At 46.0% G+C, this 19,002-nt stretch overlaps 1 protein-coding gene across 2 annotated transcripts in view; it reads left to right on the top strand.

Moving 5' to 3' along the window:
- Larp4b (La ribonucleoprotein 4B) overlaps positions 1–953 on the top strand; it is an 88,569-nt gene extending 87,616 nt beyond the window's left edge. The window contains exon 19 of one of the 2 annotated variants that reach the window (XM_047520322.1): positions 273–953. In XM_047520322.1, coding sequence (XP_047376278.1) covers positions 273–560 — 288 coding nt within the window. In that variant the 3' untranslated portion in view covers positions 561–953. The remainder of the gene's footprint in view (positions 1–272) is intronic. The other variant, XM_047520323.1, reaches the window with a different exon arrangement.
- The last annotated feature ends 18,049 nt before the right edge of the window (positions 954–19,002 follow it).

Genomic DNA, 19,002 nt, shown 5'->3' with positions numbered 1-19,002 from the left:
CAGCAACACTTAAAGGCTGCACATTGGACAGACTTGGGGCACTTTTGGTTTACACTTCATCACTATACCTTTTCTAATTTTACCCCTTTTTATTTCTAGAGAGTTCTGGTGAGAAAGTTGGACTGCAGTGAAAATAAATCATTAAATTTTTGAGCTTTATAAAAGTAAAAGAACCTGTAAATTGAAACTTTCTTTTTTACTTTAACTTGATTTCCATGTTATTCCTGCAGATGTCATTTTGTGCATGTAATTTCACACTTGTCTGCTTCTAGGAATTGCGGAAACCCAGTTATGCAGAGATTTGTCAGAGAACGAGTAAAGAGCCTCCTTCCTCCCCGTTGCAACCTCCAAAAGAACAAAAGCCAAACACTGTCACTTGTGCGAAGGAGGAAAAGAAGCTCGCTGAGCCCATGGAGAGATACAGGGAGCCCTCTGCCCCCAAGTCCACTCCTGGAGCCCCCAAAGACCAGAGGAGGCAGCCGGGGCGCCGACCCTCCCCCCCAGCTGTCGGGAAGCGTCTCAGCAGAGAACAGAACACTCCCCCCAAGTCTCCTCAGTGAAAACTGTATGCCTGGGAGGGGTCGCAGAGAGCTGTATTAACCACAAACAAAACTCTTCCCACTCAGTACAAGATTGAGTCGCTGGTTAGGAGCTTGCAGTGTCTGTGAGGCCCGTGGGATGCCTGCAAGTTATTTGTCTTCTGTGAGTCGGATTCTCCCACTCTTGAAAAAAATCTATTTTTCAGGATTTAATTAATATAAACCTTATTTTAGGTTGGTGCTTAACTGGAGGTGATGCATAAGTCTGATTTTTTTCAGGGTAGAAAAATGCATTTATCCTAACAAATTGATATTTTTTATTAAGCCTCCATGTGGCTCTGAATGCAAGCTATATATAGTGAGTTTTTCTAAATTAAGGGAACTATGCTACTTTTTTTTTTTTTTTTTTTTTTTTTTTTTTTTAATAACCAGTCTGCAAGTGCATATCTTTAGGTGTCCCAACCAACAAATGAGGGCCCACAGCGCTGATGGAGGCAGCCCCAGCCTCACAGGGAAGGGTGCCAACACACTGGCATGGAAGCTGTGTTTTCATCTAAACCATTAACAGGTGATTCTAGCTTTTTGATTTTAAAAAAAAAAAAAAAAAAGTTCTTTTTTTGATCTAGTGGGCAGAATGAACCTGCAGAGAGCACCCTAGAAAGATTTGATACCATAGAATTCGAAGTACTGCAAGCAAGTAACCAGCTTCTCACTCCAGTTTCAAGTGGCTATTATGTAAAATAAATTCAAAGCACATTGTGAATAGAACCTAAATGAAAATATAAACTCTGTTGCCCACTGACACATTACCACTTTGAAGTTGTACCATGATGTTGTTTTGATCCCTGTGAGCTGGCTGCCTGGCTCCTGGCCTCGTGCCTGCTCCATGCACATTTCTGTCCATGTCCCCCCAAAGCACTCTCATTGAAGAGTCCACATCCTTAGTCAGCTCCCTGTGGACATCTTCCCATACCTCTGCATCGGCACATGGATTTTAAAGTATGTAACCGTGAAAGAATGGTGTTTGTGGTTTTTCCCCCTCTTTGGCTGGTGGAGGACAGAAATTCCTGCTCTTTTTACCTCCAAGATGAGGGTCTCATTGATTCACTTCTAGAAGTGCTGCACTTCTGATGAACAAGGATGCACTAAAGTTAGCAAGTTTATAATAAAGTTAAATATAAATTATTTTGTTTTAAAATGCCTAAAATTTTTCTTTAAGTATTCTAAGCCGCAGACATTAAAATATTTCCTGCTAAATGTAACCATACAGTTTATTCCACAAAATGTTATTTAACAAGACTGAGGGTTTTTTTTAAAAAAATTATTTCCATCCAATATTTAAAGACTTGAATTTTATTTAAACTTGAAAATGACTTTGCCTTAACTTTTGTATAAGACAGCTTAGAGCTCATGGAGACCGGCCCCTGGGTTGGCAGGAGTGGATCAGAGTTACTCAGTTACCGGTGTGGATCTCTTGTCGTTAGCTTTGCTGAGTAAGCATACTGTAGTACAAGAACTAGCAGTAGTTTTTGTAATATACCTTAAAGATCTTCAACAGTTGATCTTTTTTCAGATTGTTGAAAAAATCCTGTAAATGCAAATAGTCGATACTGTATTAAATATGTGCACTTGGGAGTGTGCTTTGCTTGTACAGTTGTAAATAATCAGAACATATTAAAAAGGTACCCTACAGAGAAAAATCTGATAAAAATTATTGATATATTATAAATGTTGCTGTTGAGCTGGATGTAGATAAACTAAATGTTGTGGTTTGAACATTATTTTAATTTGTTGAGGTTTTTTCTTTTTTTCCCCCCCCTTATATTGGTGTGTTGAACTGATTCTGCCTCTTTGCTGCAAAAGGGAAGTGGAAAGTCTTATTAAAAACCTTCAGATGTTTTCATATTCTTAAACAGTATGTAAGTACATACTAATCATATCTAATGTGAAAGGGTTTTGAAGTATAATATAGAAAGCAGAAACTAGCAGGATATTCAAGTGAAAGTAAAAAAATAATCTAATTAAAATCATATACTGCTAAGTGTGATTTATCCTGCCAGAGGGAAACATGCCTGATGTATTTGACCATTTCTTTCAGACCATTTTTCATTATTCAAATATATAGAAATACACACAGTGCTAATAAGTTTCAAATGCCCGCTAAAGGAACTTGGGAATTAATTTCTTTGCAGTTGTCAGATCACTGACCAAGAAGGAAAAAAAGAAAAAGAAAAAAAGTCAGAAATAATTGATTTCTTAAACCCACTAAACTGTAAAAGCTGGAAAGGCGAGCTCTGAGACCTAGGGTCCTTCATGTCACATCTTTGCCGGAGGAGGGGCCGGGCACTGACAGCCATCCTCATCCCCCAGTCACAGCACCCGCAGGGCAAGTCCTGGTTTTTAATAATGAGCAGTCCTTTCCCGAGGCGCAGCCGCATGTGTGGTTAGGCAGCTGGGCAATTTGTGTATGAGCTGAAAGAGTAAAAGGTCAGCAGCTGCAGTCAGGAAAGCAGGTGAGCACGTGGTGGCATAGTCATGACAGTGAGGGTGCTGCTCTGATGGGTTCTGCTGCGTCTAGAGGAGGTCAACGCACTGTTAATCACTGCTTAGCCAGGGACAGTGTGGCATCAAGAGCTGAAACCTTGCTCAAATGTCATTTTTATAGCACTCTTTAATTAAGCAAAGGTGATATTCCAGATAGCTACATAATGTCAAAACAAACAGACAACAATAAACCTTTCTGATACTACTTAAAGATTTTCCATTCAGATAAAAAAAAATTGGGAGTCATCACAATAGGAAGCTGTGAGGGTGCATGCAGACAGTTGCTGTGTCACATAGAGCTAATGACATGTGGTTTTCATACTTTTTATTTACTCATTCCTTTCTCAGCAGTATCTTGAGTTATAGAATCAGATATTGCAGTCACAAATGACATTTTAACTTGTAAAATTGTGTGGTACTTACCATTTGGAAATATAGGAGTAAGAATCTGGCCCGTGTCACCAGACATGAATTTTGAGTAGTTGCTCTCTAAGAGTTGGTGTCATGATGTCTCTGATCAGTCCCTCCTGTCATTGCATCACTGGTTGCCACAAGTGGGTGGCAAAAAATGTCTTATGTTGCTGTATTAGTCAGGAGTTTTGCAGTTTACATTTAAAACTGGTTCGATGTATCACAACAGGTGACTGATGGTGCATATCTGTCTTTGTGTCCCCTTCAGTGAGCTATAGTTGTGGGTTTTGTGTGCTTTGTAGCCTGTTAACATGGAAAGCAGCAGACAATCGAAGATTCAAGGAGCACTAACAGCTGCCAAGTCACAGAATGGAAGTGTAATGTGGAAGCTTTCTTGAGGGTTTTCTTTTGTTCTTCTTTTCATTAAGACTGGAATCAAGCTTACATGTAAACTATTGGTAATTTAAGTTTCCTTTTGTGTCATTCAGTGTAAAACTGTCTAATTTGGAAAAAATGTAGGTTATGAAAAATAAAGATTTAGGCACTGTTCAGTTTTTCTTTTGCTTTTTTTGTAATTAAAACTTTTCTTCAGGAATGCATCTTTTTTTAAAAATAATTTTTTTTTTTTTTTTTTTGGTCTGTTCCTTCAGTGTGCATGAGAAATACACAGGTGCCCAAACTTAGTTTGAGTTGATCACAGCAGCATAAGGGTTTCCCTCTCATGTGTCAGGTGTGCAGAGTGAGCATTAAAATCAAGTATTCATGAGGAGGCGATCATTAAGCCCAAGGTTGACCACAAAAACAAATATCCATGGGTCAGAATTTCTTCTTTTGTTAAAATGACAGCACCTCTCCTAACACGTCCCCAGAATTGTTTGGAATTGCTTTTGAGTTGGTCTCAAAAACAAAGTAATGGACTCATGGCCATAAATACTGGTGGTGCCAACACAAATCTGAGGCTAGAGATGGTGAAACCCACCAGACTTTGGTTCTGATTGAGTTGTTACTGATTTTCCTCTTCTGTAAGTTGCCTTTTCATATCTTTTCCATTTTTCTACCAGGTTATCTTTTTCTTGCTGAATTAATAGTTATCTGTTCTGGCTACCCATTGTTTTATGTGTGTGTATATATATATAACAAATATTTTGTCAGTCTACCACTTGTCTTAACTTTATTTAGAGTAGTATTTTTTTAGAGTTTTTAATTATTCAGTAAAATGTATCAATCTCCTTTGTGTTTTGAGAGTCTTGGTCTTGTTTAAGAAGTCACAAAGATAATATTTTCCATACATTTGCCTTTAATCCAGCTGGAATGTTGTTTTCCGTGCGTGCGTGCATGTGTGTGTGTGTGGTGTGTGTGTGTGTGTGTGGTCTGAAGTAGGAATCCAGTTTTACTTTTTGGATGGAAAGTTTCTTTCTCCAGTATCATTTATTGGTTCATTTATTTCTCCACTGATTGGTAATACCACTTTGTTACTTCAGAGTAACCACCCACATGTGCCTAGATCTTTATCTGGGCTTTCTGTTCTTTTCTCTCTACTTCTGTTTCTACACTGACACCACAGTGTTTAATTCACCAATCATTCTGTATTACTAAGATTTTTGTTTTTACAGAATTCATCACAGTTGAAACGAAATGTGCTTCATGAAGACAAGAATTGTTTCCATCTGAATCACCATCACCTCTCCTGTTTTTAGTGCAGTCTACAGCACCATAGATGCTCAATAACTATTTAACATCAGTGTTTATTATATGTTCTCAGTGCACAGCACTGACCTTGGAAATGCAGAAACAAACAGGCTGAGGTTTTGATTTGCTATTGCCATGAAACAAACCACCCCAAAACTCAGTGACTTAAAATGATAATCGTTACCTCTGTAGATGGACTGCTACACTTGGTCTGGTGACTCTGCTGGGGGTCCTTTGTTCTGGGCAAGCAGGAGAACCCAAGGCACGTTCTTTTCATGGCTGTGTAAGTTGTGTAAGAAGTTAACCTTAAAGGTTAGCATCCTTTTTTCCTCAAAAAAGAACTTTGAAATTGAACGCAGCCATTCCTTGGTATATTCCCATCTTGATGTTAAAATTCTGTATTTCTCTAAAGTGTTGGATAAAACTGACAATTGAAGAAGTACCACTAGCACATTGCCATGTATTTACTGATCGAGTACAAGCCATTTCTGATCCAAGTAAACTTAGTCTGCTTAGAGTAAAATGTATGCGTGTTTTTTCCTGAGTGCACTGTATTCCTGGTTTACCATAGAGCTGTGGGCAAGAGGGGTGTCCAGATGACTTACAGAGACCACTCCTTTCAGTTCCCAGGGGTTAAAGAGCTCGTGCTGTCAGGAGCTGCGGGAGGCACACCCGAGCCTGTGCTCAGAAGGAGCACGCAGCTGGATGGGCCAAGCCCCACTCTTACAGAACTGGTGGCATTATGAGGACTTTCAGGTTCAGGTCACCTGGGTAGTCCTGCTGTTTGAATTAAGGAACAAGTCACAGGAGAGAATGGTCCGTTTGACCCTCTAAAGGTCAAGGGGGCTTTCTTTTACAGAGCATATTGAATTAAGTGAGAAAAGGCAGTCAGCAATAGAGGAAGGATGACCCGGGGCCCGGGACTGAACGAAGAGCCTCCAGCAGACAGATGCAGCCCACGGCACCAGTTTTCCCTGGGCACGGGCACGGGCACGGGCATGGGCCTGGGCCCCCGATGCTCAGTTGAGTTGAATAGCAGGGTTTCCTTGCATAGCAGAAAAACTTAGTTCACTGAACACGTGTGCTGAATTGACGTGTAAGTGTTTAAGGCCCAATGCATGAAGTTTATGACAAAATGGGATATTTACAAACAGTGGGTCAGCTCACAGTGGCTTGTCCTTGGGCCACAGCCATACTTCTGACTTCCCTATCCTAAGCGGCTTTGCACTTGTGCAGGGCCACAGAATGCTTATTTGAAAAAAATAAATAAAACAAAAATTCTGGCTCCATCCCAGGCCTGCCAAATGGAGATTTCAGTCCTAGAAATCTTGCTGACGCTTCCAGATGAATTCTGTGACTGGATGTGTGAGAGTCTGGGCTGAAGAATTAGGTAGATCTGCCTGGGGCCTCAATGGTTGCACCCATGGACACAGGATCTTCACACTTAGTACTGACCTGTAATTATGAGTCACCTGATTCATACTTTCTCTGTGACCTGTGATGTGTCCTGGCACATCCTTGGACTCATCCCTTACTTCCTTGGAGGGCCCTCTATCCCAGGCTGTTGAGAGGAGGGCATCCAGTTAGGCTGCTGTCATTCCAAGTCCATGTGTGTGGTACTCTGGGACAAAGAAAATGTCTACAGTGTAATGGATTGGAAGGCAGTCTCTTTAACAAAAGCTCAGAGCCTGAGGACTGGCTTAGCAGCAGGTGATGTGGGTCACCAGAGCACCAACCTGCTCTGTGACCAATTCTCCCAGCACCACAGGAAACTACACCATGAAAAACCCTTATAAATAGGATGAGGTTCTGAATTCATGAGCCTAAGTTTTGCAAAGCTAAATTACATCTTCCTTCTGGCTCACTCCTTCATAAATATGAGACTTAGGGCACTGCTAAATAACTGAGCCCTGTTAGGGTCATTGCCAGCACAGTAGCAGCTGTTGAGACTTAGTGGACAAGAAGCATGGCATGAGAGATCCTTGGCTTATGAGCAGCGGCGTCTTTGGAGGAAAGGCGAGCCATCCCCACAAGAACCCCAGGCCTGACGCCTAAGTTGGGTCAGCACCACCAGAGGCTGCTAATCCAATTTTCCCCCTTAGTTCTGCTGCTTTGGGTTTATCTTGCCTTTCCTTCCTAGATTCTTGAGAAAATGTTATTGGTTCAAGACCTTTTTTTCTAAGCATTTTAGTGCTCTCAGTTTCCCTCCCAGCTGCACCCTAGTTGTGTGTATTCTCTAGGTTTCCTTTGAGATTTCTTCTTTGAGCCATGGAGGTGTCAAAAATGTGTTGCCTAACTCCCAAGTGTTGGGATTTTCCTGTTTTCTTTCTGTTGCTGATTTCTAGTGTGATTCCATTGTGGCCAGAGAACACTGCTTTTAGTTCTTCTGAATGTTTTAAGGTTTATGACTCTGGATCTGGTTCCCTTCGTGAATGTTCTATGTCACTTGTATCTCATGGTTGATCATATTGTGTGCATGTATGTATACACACACACACACACACATCTCCTTGCTGGTTTCCTATCTAGTCATTCAATCAATTCCTGAGAGTGGAACATTGTTGAATTCCCAACTAAAATAATACACAGCATTTCTGTGTTGTGCTATTTCTTTTTCCAGCTCAATTCATTTTGCTTCATGTATTTGGAAGCCCTGTTGTTTGGTGAAGCAAGTGTCAGGGTTGCAGTGTCATCTTGTTGGGACAACTCTCTACCATTAAGTAGCCTCACTCCTAGACTAGTGTTTGCCCTGAAGTTTTACTTTATTTGAAATGAATATACCCATTTATGGTTTTTTGTTCATTAATGTTTGCATGATATACTGTTTTCTATCCTTTTCCTTTAACCTACCTACATCATAGTTTTTTCCCATATTTTTATTGGTGCACAATGGTGGGATTTGTTATATATTCGTACATACACACAATATAACGATTCTTTTGACCACTATCATTCCTCTGTATTTCCCCTTTTCCTCCCTTCCCTCTGTTCTACTGATCTGCTTTCAATTTTGTTCTTTGCCTTCTTCCTGACATCCACATATGAGAGAAAACATGACCCCTGACCTTCTGAGTTTGGCTTATTTTGCTTAACATAATGTTCTCAAGTTTCATCCATTTTCCTGCAAATGACATAATTTTGTTTTTCTTTATGGGCTGCATAAAGCTCCATTGTGTATATATATATATAACACATTTTCTTTCATCCATTCATCCATTGATGGACACAGGCTGGTTCCATAAAGTGGCTGTTGTGGAGTTGTATTGCTGTAAACATGGGCATGCATGTATCACTATAGTATGACGACTTTGATTCTTGAGGATAAATGCTGAGGAGTGGTATAGCTGAGTCATATGGTGGTTCCAGCCTAGTCTTTTGAGGAAACTATTGATTTCCACATTGGTTATACTCATTCACAATCCCACCAGCGGCGTGAAAGTGCTTCTCTTTCTCCAGTATTGGTTATTGTGTTCTTGATGAGCCATTCTGACTGGTATATGATGAAATCTCAGTGTAGTTAATTTGCATTTCCCTAGTGGCTAATGATGTTGAATACTTTTTTATATTTGTTGACCATTTGTGTTTCTTTTAGGAAGTGTGTTTAATTCACTCGTTCATTTATTAATTGTGCTGTTGGAGGGTCTTGGTGTTTTCTGAGTTTTTTGTATATTCTAGATATTAATCCTCTCAGAAGAGTAGCTGGCAAAGGTTTTCTCCTATAGCTTCTATCTTCACATTCTTGTTTTCCTTTGCTCTGCAGAAGCATTTTGATTTGATACCATCTCATTTATTAACTCTTGGCCTTATTTCCTGAGCTTTAGGGGTCCTATCTGGAAAGTCCTTGCCTGTGCCTATATGCTGGAGTGTTGACCCTACATTTTCTTCAAGGAGTTGCATAATTTCTGGCCTAATTCCTAGATCTTAACCATTTTGAGTTGATTTTTGTGCAGGGTGAGAGATAAAGGTCTAGTCTTATTCTTCTATATAAATAACCAGTTTTCCCAGCACCCTTTGTTATAAAGACTGTCTTTTCTCCAGTGTACATTTTTGGCGCCTTTGCCAAGGATGGGATGACTCTATCTATGTGAATTTGTTCTGTCTTCTACCCTGTATTACTGGTCCATGAGTCTGTTTTTATAATAGTACCCGGCGGTTTGGGTCACAATAGCTCTCTAGTACAGTTTGAAGTCAGGTATTGGGATGCCTCCAGCATTGCTGTTTTGATTTAGAATTGTTTTGCCTATTCTAGGTTATAGTAATATTTATTCTGCCTATCCATAAACATAGAAGGCCTTTCCATCTTCTTGTGTCTTTAATTTCTTTCTTCAATGTTTTATAGTTTTCACTGTAGAAATCTTTTACCTCCCAATCTTTCTTTTAAGCCAGTATGATGTAGGCCATTAATTATTGCTATGTTAGAGCTGTATTGGCCATTTTACTATTTATTCTTCATCGCTTGCTGCTTCTTGCCTTTTTCTTGCCTTCATAGGCATTACAATTTGCTGATTCTTAATTCTCAACCAGAAATTACTACAGGAAAAGAAGGGGTCAGCACAGAGTCAAGGGCCTGCCGTCTCTCCCATGTCCCTGCTCTGCCGCCTTCAGGATAGCGTCCTCCCTGAGCAAACAGCACAGGTACTCTGGCAGTTTGAGGCATTGCAGGCAGACAGTGTCATGTTAGGGGGAGAGAAGTTTCTTTCTGGGTGGCTTTTAGAAATAAGGGAAAGTGGTCAATAAATTTCACATCTCCTAGGCCACAGTCGGGGCCATCCCTGTCAAAGGAAATGGACTTTCAGACCAGTTAGGGCCACCTTGGGCCTCTGGGAACCTGCGCATCCCCCAGAGGAATATGCAACATGGTGGGTCCTGAGCAAAATCAAGACTGTTAAGAAAGAAGGAGCAACCGACGTGTCCAGTCTGGAAACTTCAGTAACCACCATCCCTGACCTGCCCTCAGGTTCCAGGCTAGTGGTCTACCTGCTTACTTGATGTGGCCCCTTCTTTAGTCTGTCTCAGACTCTATATCCACACAGTACCCTTGATTCCTTTCAGTTACCCACAAAAACACCATTTCAACTGGTACCTCTCCTGCTAGTCACTCAGGCCAAGTCACAAGCCATCCTGAGTTCCCACGCTCTCTCCATGGAGTTTCAGCAGCTCTGCCTCCATTATGTCATTACACGTGGTTCCCTTCACCCATGTCCAGCACAGCCATCTCTTGGAAGCCCTTCTAGTTGTATGAGCCATGCTGTGCCCTGCCCTTGCTTCAAATCCTCCAGCTGTCCCTACAGTATGGAGTTCAACCACTTGGCATAGTCTCGAGTCTCCGACGAGAGCTGTCCCTTCCCTGTGCTGATTTCCTCTCTGGCCACTCACACCCTGGGCATCCACACTAGCTATTCCTGTTCCAACTCAGCAGACGTGCTCCATCTCAACCTCAGACCTGCCATCTCCTTAGCTTGGGATACTGCTCTCTGCTTGTTAATAAAAATTATTATTGGGACTTGAACTCCAGGCCTCACTCACTAAGCTACATCCCCAGCCCTTTGTATTTTTAACTTTGAAACATGGTCTTCTTAAATTGCCCAGGCTGGCCTCAAATCTGTGATCCTCCTGCCTTAGCCTTCCACGTTGCTAGACTACAGGCAGGTGCCACCACCCTTGGCCTTGCTTTCAGAATGATCCTGGCAGATACTCTGCCACATTCCTGCCTTACTTTGTGGCACTTGTCACCATCCAAAGTATCTGAGTTGCTTTTTGAGCAGAATTCTACACACCTTGTCAGGCAGGTGTCCTCTCCTCCCTGCGGTTGGAGCCTCCCTGGCATGGGATGACTGTCTAGTGTCCATTTGTAACCGCCGTGTCCCAAACACTGGTGTAGGCCCTGGAGTGACAGCAGTCAGCACATGCTAGCCACTGGCTGATGATTGCCAGGCCTCTCCTGTCAATTCCTGTCTACACCAATGTCCAAAGGCAGCCTGTCTCCCACGCCTACAGCCAGTAGTCTGCTGCAGCATTGTCCGTCTCCACTGCAGCCCACGTTGCCAACCTCAGGCTCACCCTGCCTGCGCTCCTCCCAAGCCATCGTCGATACTACCTCAAGACAGAAATCATTTTCCTGTTTGCTACCATGATTCTCAGTCTTTTCTCTGCTGTCATGGTCCTTACACATCTGCTGATCAAAACCAACCAGAGGCACCCAGCTCACCCGGTAAAGCCAGAGTCCTAAACAGGCCTAGAAGCCGAGGAGAGCCTTGACTTCCCTGGCTGGTCTGGTAGATGCCTTCACCATGTCTGGCTGGGTAGTCTGTCTTCAATGGTACCTTTCCTCACAATCCCGTTCAGATTCCACCTGTCCTTTCCGGGCGTTCCTTTCCTGCGATATTTTGCCTCCTGCCGTTGATCACCATTTAATAGGCTGCTTATCTTGTTTCCTGTGTGCTAGCCCTGCTGGGATGTGCGCTTGCTTAGGGCAGGGCTTTTTCTATGTTTGGTTCGTGCTATTTCCCCAGTGCCAGGAACTGTGTAAGAAGTCTGTAATAAAATTTTCTGAATAAATGCTAAATGAAGCAATTTATGTCTTAAGATCATTCTTGCTTCCTTATGGGAAATAAAATGGAAGCGGGTCGGGCTGGGGAGATAGCTCAGCTGGTAGAGTGCTTGCCTCGCAAGCACAAGGCCCTGAGTTCGATTCCCCAGTACCGCAAAAAAAAAAAAAAAAAAAAAAAATGGAAGAGGGTCAAGAGTGATGGAAAGAGTCTGGGGGAGATCTCCTGGAGAGCAGACCAAGAGTCCCAGGAACACCAGGTGGATGAGGCAGGGGAGGAAGGCAAGCAAACTGACAAGGACAGATCTCTGTTTCTGGCTCAGCTGCTGGCTGCATGGATGACGCCCAGAGGAAGTGGGGGTGGAGACAAGCCGGCCCGGAAGGCCACATTCTCACTGTGACTTTGAGATGCTCATGGGATAAGAAAGCCGTGCCTGAGCCCAGAGCCCAGAGGAGTGTTCTAGACTACAGCTGAAGATTTCGACTTATAGGCCTAAATTTAATCCAGAGGAAGCCATAACCTCCCAGAGTTGGAAACTTACCATTTCATGGTGCCTTTGACAAGAGCAGTTTTAAATATGCCCCGTGTTTTCTCCAAGGAAAACTAAGGAGTGTGAGGTTCTGGCTCCTGAAGTCCCACTCTGCCTCTCGCCTGTGAGAAGTCATGCTATCCAGCCTGAAGGAAGGTGGGTTCATGGCTTCTGAGGGCCATAACTGTGTGTCTGACCTCTGCTGCTTGCAATCCCAGAAATTCTTTTGCACTGCCACAAAAAATTATGTTGACCTCATCCTGCCCCTTAGAAATGCAGGCGGGCCTGTCCCCATTGGCAGCCAGAGTCCCTCAGGATGCAGGAACTGCTGAAGGGCCTGTGAGGTAGACAACTGTCTCTCTCACAGGGCGAGATCCAGGCCGCCATTTCTGCCACTTCAGCACATAGAAATCAGTCAACAAAGAAGCCAACCAAACCCTGTCCAGTGGGCAGGGCTTGGCGATCACAAGTCCTGGGCAGAGTCAGCCCCACCTGAATGGACAGGGCCCCTCTGCCTCTGGTCAGGGCTGTGGTGGCCCGTCGGTTGTTGAGCCGGGTAGGGAGAGGCCAAAAGACCCGGCTCTCTTCCTCCCTCCTTAGCTCCATCTGCCCCTCCTCCGCCAAATAGCCACGGTCCTCCTCAGGCCTAATTTTCAATAAAACCCAGTCAAAACTTATAACCAAGCTCTGTGGGGTCTAATTCAACACTGCCCAATGGAAATACATCATGAGCCTTGTGGGTAATTGTGAACCAGAGTAAAGCATTGAAAAGAAACAGGTGAAATTAATTTTTAAATATCTAACTCACTGTGCTCGAAATATGGTTTCAGCATGTGATCAGTGTACATTCTTTCTTTGTGCCCACACAGGGTCTTGGAAGTCTGTTGTGTGGTTTGTATAAGGGGCCCCAAACCCTTGGTGGCCACTAGCTGCCATGATGGGCAGTGTGGGGCCAACAGCCTGGGTGTGATTTGCTCCAGCATGTGGGAGCTCTTCTTCCTGGGTTTCTTCTAAGATCTGGAAAAAGAACATTAGGGACCCACGGAGACCTGCGGTTCTTGTCTCTGACTTGTGCCTTACTGGGCTTGAAGCATGGCGGCCAGTCCCAGACCCAGTTTCTTGTTCCAGGCTGTGAAGGGTGTGAATTGCTGTATCACTGTGACCTACCCCCACTTATATGTTCTGAGCATGGTAACTTTATTGGCTTATTCTGTAAAAGAAATAACCCTGAAATGTCTTTGGCCATTCAGAGGGTTTGATTTTGAATGGCTAGTGTGTCCCCTGACTCAGCAGGATGAGTGAGGGTTGGATGCATTGGTCAAGTTTCTGCAGGCAGCACTTTCTGACCCCACCACCACCAACAACAACCTGGTGGTGACCTCTCAAGGTCCACGCAATGATTGTGAAGTTCAGAGCTGACGGAACCACCAGGGGGCGCCCACTCCTCACCCTGAAGCACTTCCGGCTTGTCCTTTGTTTACAGCAATGGAGGAAGTGGGGCGATTTCATGTTTGTTCTTGCTTAAGAGGCAGAGAAATTGGAGCTGACTGGACACAGCTCGGCTGTGTTTTCTGCGGCATGTTTCTTTCTGTTAGCAATTATGCTCTTTGGAGGAAATTCTGTGGGGCCCTAGGGAGGTGCTGCAGATTTCAGCTATCAGAACCCCCCAGTTTATCCCAGTGGGATACAACTGAGTTGTTCTCTCTGATTTCTGCTCCCCAAATGATTGTGAGCTCACTGCAGATGCAGATTTGCCTGTCAATACCAGGTGACTCATTGGGCTCATTCTTTTTCAAAACCTGTGGGACCTGGAGGAGCAGTGGAGTTCATAGGACCCACACAAGAGTACTTGCTTCCTGGTATGTCCTGGGCACAGCCTTTGTTGGAAATATGCCCTGAAACCATTTCTCTGTCACTTCGATTTCTGTTTTTGTAGCTGCCTTCTTAGAACAAAGTTCTCGATTCTTTCAGGTACAGTGGTACACACCTGTAAACCCAGCTACTCCAGAGGCTGAGGCAGGAGGATCGCAAGTTCAAGGCCAGTCCAGGCATCTTGGTGATTACCTGTCTTAACATGAAGAGAGCTGGAGGTATAATTCAGGGCCCAGTGCTTGCCTAGCATGTGATAAATTCTGCCTAACCCAAGATCACCAAGATTTCCTATCATTGTTTCCTAGATAATTTCTAATTCGAGTGGTTATATTTAAACCGATGCTTCACTTTTAGTTTGTTATTTTTTTCATATAGTTCTGTCATGTAAGAAAAACATACATCTGGCACCATTTGTCAAATGTGTATTTTCTCGTTGTTTTCCTCGAGCCCATTTGTGGGAAACCTGTTGGTCCACCTGCATGGGTATTTTCTCAGCCATTGTGTGCCGTTGGCCTGTGTGCCCACAGGGCTCCATCCTGCTGACCACGGCTCCTCAGTAGGTCTTGACGTCAGGAGGGCCTCCAAATTTGTTCTTTGTTTTCAAGGTTATTTTGGCTATTCTCAATCCATTGTGCTTCCCTAAGTTTTAGAGCCAGTTTGTCATGTCTATGAGAAAGCCTGCTGGGACTGGGATCGGGGTTGCTGTGACTCTCCATCTGCTTGGAGAGAACCAGGGTCATTACAATATTAAGTCCTCTGATCCTCCACTTTGGTCTTAATTTCACTTGGCCATGTTTTGTAGTTGTGACGCACAGGGCATCCACATTTCCTGTTCGATTTATCTGTAAGGATGTCATTTTGATAGAATTGTTAAGTGTTTTTTGTTTTTGTTTTTAACTTCTTACTGTTCATTGCTAGCATACAGAAATTCAGAGGTCTAGCCAGGTGTGGTAGTTCACGCCTATAATCCCAGTGACTCGGGGGGGGGGGGGGGCTGAGGCAGGAGGATCACAGGTTCAAAGCCAACCTCAGCAAATTAGCAAGGCCCTAAGCCATTTAGTGAGACCCTGTCTCAAAATAAAAAATAGAAATAAAATAACATGGGATGTGGCTGGCTTAGTGGTTTGGTGCCCCTAGATTCAATTCCCAGTAACAACGACAACAACAACAAAAAGAATGAAATGTAGATTAAAAACAATCAGGTAGGGATGGGAAGTGGCTCGGTGGTAGAGTGTCTAGCATGCACGAGGCCCTGGGTTGGATCCTCAGGACCCCTCACGAAAAAAAAAAAAGAAAGAAAGAAAGAAATTAGGTAAAGAATGCGGAGGTTTCTGTGTATTGAATCTGTCTTCCTTCAGCCCTCAGCTGGTTGATTCGTTGCCCAGCTCTCCACTTCCTGTGGCCCATTGCCTGCCAACACTTGACTCTCCAGCCTGTGTGAATTGGCCTTAAAAATGCACACGAGCGCTTCTCTCCTGTCCGTTTTATAGAATGTCTAGGAGCAAATAAACCCCTCAGAAAGAAAAGTCCCTGGACTCCCATATTCAGCTGACTGTGTACCAAGATACCGTCAGTGCCGCCCTGCTGGGTCCAGGCCCCCGCACTGGGTCAGCTACTTGGCCTCTTAGGAGCCGAGCAACCAGGGGAAGTGTGAGTGGCTGTTTGAAAACACCCAGAAGCAGGGTTTAAGCTCTGAATCAGGTGGCTTGGTGGCTTGCACCCTTCCCTCTGACTCACTCACTGAGAGGGGCGAAGCAGTGGACGCGGGTGCCGGGCAGACACTAGACTGGCAACCGTGACTTTGGCTCCACGTTTGAACACCTACGTGTTCTGTCATCGCTCTGTGGTCCTAAGCTCCCTCTTATCCTAGTCCCTTGTTTCTTTGCGTGACTCGATACTAGAAAGAGGTGACACTGATGGAGTGGCATCACCCGCAACCCTGGTTTAATTTGACACAGCAGTGACCTGGGGTTCGGTCTTTGATGCTGCTGTCAACAACAAACATGAACAGGGATACCAGAGAGGTTTCCAAACATCTTAAAAATAGTTTTTAAGAATATTTCTAGGGCTGGGTGTAGCTTAGGGGTACAACATTTGCTGAGCGTACACGAGGTCCAGGGTTCAATCCCCAGCATGACATTCATGTCATGCCTGTAGGTCAAGCCCTGAGGTGCCACAGCCACACCCACTTCTAGGGTGCCAACCCCCTACCCAGCTGTGCTGGAAGCCAGGTGGGACCGTGTAGGCCCCTCCCCGCTGCTGCCGACCTCTCTGAGTGTAGGCATTTGACCCCAAACAGCCAGTCCATCCACTGGCCAGCAACCTGTGACCTATTGTCATAGCGGAGTGAAGAAAAGGCCCTCAGTTGGTTCTTAGGTGGAGTGAGTGGGAGGAGGCGGGAGACCCCAGCCACAGCCTTGTGGCAGGGTGGCAGAGCCGCAGGGCGGCAGGGTCCACAGCAGCCCTTAGGCAGCAGAGCTGTTTCCCCTTCCTAAATAGGACTAATGTTTGGCAGACTGTCTCCACCTGACGCTCCCAGCCTTCAGCCGCCATCAGATCACCTGGGAGCCTCACCTGAGACTTCTGATAGATGTCGAGAACCACGGCTATAAAGAATAATTCAACGTCATTGCGTTTAACATTTACTGTCTAGTGTCAGGAGGCGTGAGCCAGCCCAGTCTGTTTCGATGCGGGCACCCAGGCACCCACGTGCACCCAGGCCCTACAGGCAGCGGGCGGGGACCCTGCTGTTCCGGGAGATGATCGGCCGATCAGCTGGAGCAGGCTGATCCCGGGACTCCTCAACAGCTTTCCCAGGTTTGCCTGTGGCTTGTGGCCGAAGGGTTGACAGACATCTCATGGCTTCCTGAGTCAACGGCGGTCCCACCCAGGGAACAGCTCTTCAACCAGGCCAGAACCGTGTTTCAAGACTCCCGTGATGCTGGCTGGTGACACAGCGTCAAGTCTCATTGAAGATGCTATGTGGCCATATGCTGGGGATGTAGGCCCAGGGCCAGCCTGCCGCAGACCCCCTCTGCGGAGCGATGCTTCGGAGGCCTCCTCGGATCCTCCCGTACTGGACGCGTCCTCCACCCACCGTGGGCTGGCCTCATCCTCCGGCTGACCTGTGAGCCGTGGATCTGCTGTGAGCTGCAGGGAGACCCGTGGTGCTTGAGGTAAGAAGAGCCATCAGCCTGACCCGCGTGGCTGGGAGCTGCCTGCTGATTCACGTCTTTCCTCAGAGTGTGACCTGAGTGGCTGTTAAGGCATACACGCAGGCACCGGGACACGTGGGGACGCGACGGCCATCCGGACTTTTCAAAGCCAGTGGTTTCAACTGGGCGCCATGGGCTTCTGAATCGGGTCCCTTTGACTCAAAGCCTGCTGCTGTTCAAACCAGGTTCAGGGGCCTGGGTGTGACCCGCTGAGAGCTGAGCAGCTTGTTGGAGAGCTGAGGGGAGGCTGGCAGTCCCGCTCCAGTGACTGCCACAGGGGCAGGAGAGCTGGTGGCAGTCAAGCCCTGTCAAAGGAGGGAGACTCGCCAACCCTGGAGCTTCACCTGTGACGGGGGTCCCAGTTTGAAGTGGCCCAGACTTCAGGCTCCAAGGCTGCCTTCCTGCCCCAGCACATGCACGAACTGCCCGTCCTCAGTTCTGGCTTCACCACCACCAGTGCGCCTGATCCAGGAGCTGGCGAGCAACCCGCAGCTGCACGTGCGGTTCAGGCTCATGTGGCTCCTCCGAGAGGCTCCGGCTCATGGGGCTCCTCCGAGAGGCTCCAGCTCACCAGCTGAGCAAATAACATAGAACGAGGAGAAAAGGGATCAGCAATAGTGGGGGGTGGGCGAGGAGGCTGCCCTGCGAGTTGTCATAATTAAGTTGTTCCCGGCTCCTCTTCAATAGGTGCGTGAGTCCTGGGGAGGAACACAGGCCTCTGGTTCGGGAAGCAAGCAACCTGCACTTAAAGGACTCAGCATTGACTCGCAAGGGTGCCACGTGGAGGGGGCAGGAGGGCAGGTGCCCCAGGTTTGCTGCAGCAGAAAGCAGGGAACAAAACCTCGCTTGGCCTCTCTCAGAAGTGAGCCTCCTCCAGGATTCAGGAAGCCGGCGGGGAGGGCACAGAACTGCACCCAGAGGAGACAAGCAGGGAGGGAGCCCAGGAAGATGTCACCCTGGGCTTCTCATCCTGCCCGCTGAAGGCAGGCGTTGCCTGGGGCACAGGAGCATCACACCCCAGCACTGTGGGGAGGAGGCCCAGGGCTGGGAGGCAGGAAATGACTCAGCTGCTCTGGGCAGGTGTCGTCACAGGACCCACAGACCTGTGCTCTGTGCGCTCTGGGACAGATCCCGTGCACTGCCCCAGCTGTGCCCCCAAGCCACCTTGGGCCCACGCCACCAGGTGCTCCGAAGAATGTAAGTATGCATGTGCCGCTGGAGGGACAGTCATTGTGGGTTGAGGCCTAACCACGGGCCCGACTGTTGGGCAGGAAGAGCCCACCCTGGGCCAGCTGTGCACTGGACAGTACCTGTGTCACCCTAGGTGGGCAGATGGCTCTCAGATCAGTACCCTCCAATTCTGCCATGTACCCAAACTGGACAAAAGGCAAGTGTCGCGAGCAGTGAGTAAGAGGAATCAAGTTTGGTTCCGACAAGTGGATTTCATTCACACAGTGCACACTCAACTCAACATTCCTAACAACAGCAAGTCACAAATACATTGAAGATTCACCCCCTTGTTCACCTAGAGTCCAATCCCCATGGACTTACTCAGTGCAACGCCCCATAGCCAAGAAGTCAGTCAGCAAGACCCAGGGGATTCTTCTCAGCCATGGCCTCTCTCAGCTCCTCGGACGTCTTCAGATGTCCTCAGG

The sequence above is a fragment of the Sciurus carolinensis genome, chromosome 12 (genome assembly GCF_902686445.1).
Source record: "Sciurus carolinensis chromosome 12, mSciCar1.2, whole genome shotgun sequence".
NCBI lineage: Eukaryota > Metazoa > Chordata > Mammalia > Rodentia > Sciuridae > Sciurus > Sciurus carolinensis.
The sequence above is the reverse complement of the archived record's forward strand: the minus strand, read 5'-3'. Positions and strand labels throughout refer to the sequence as shown.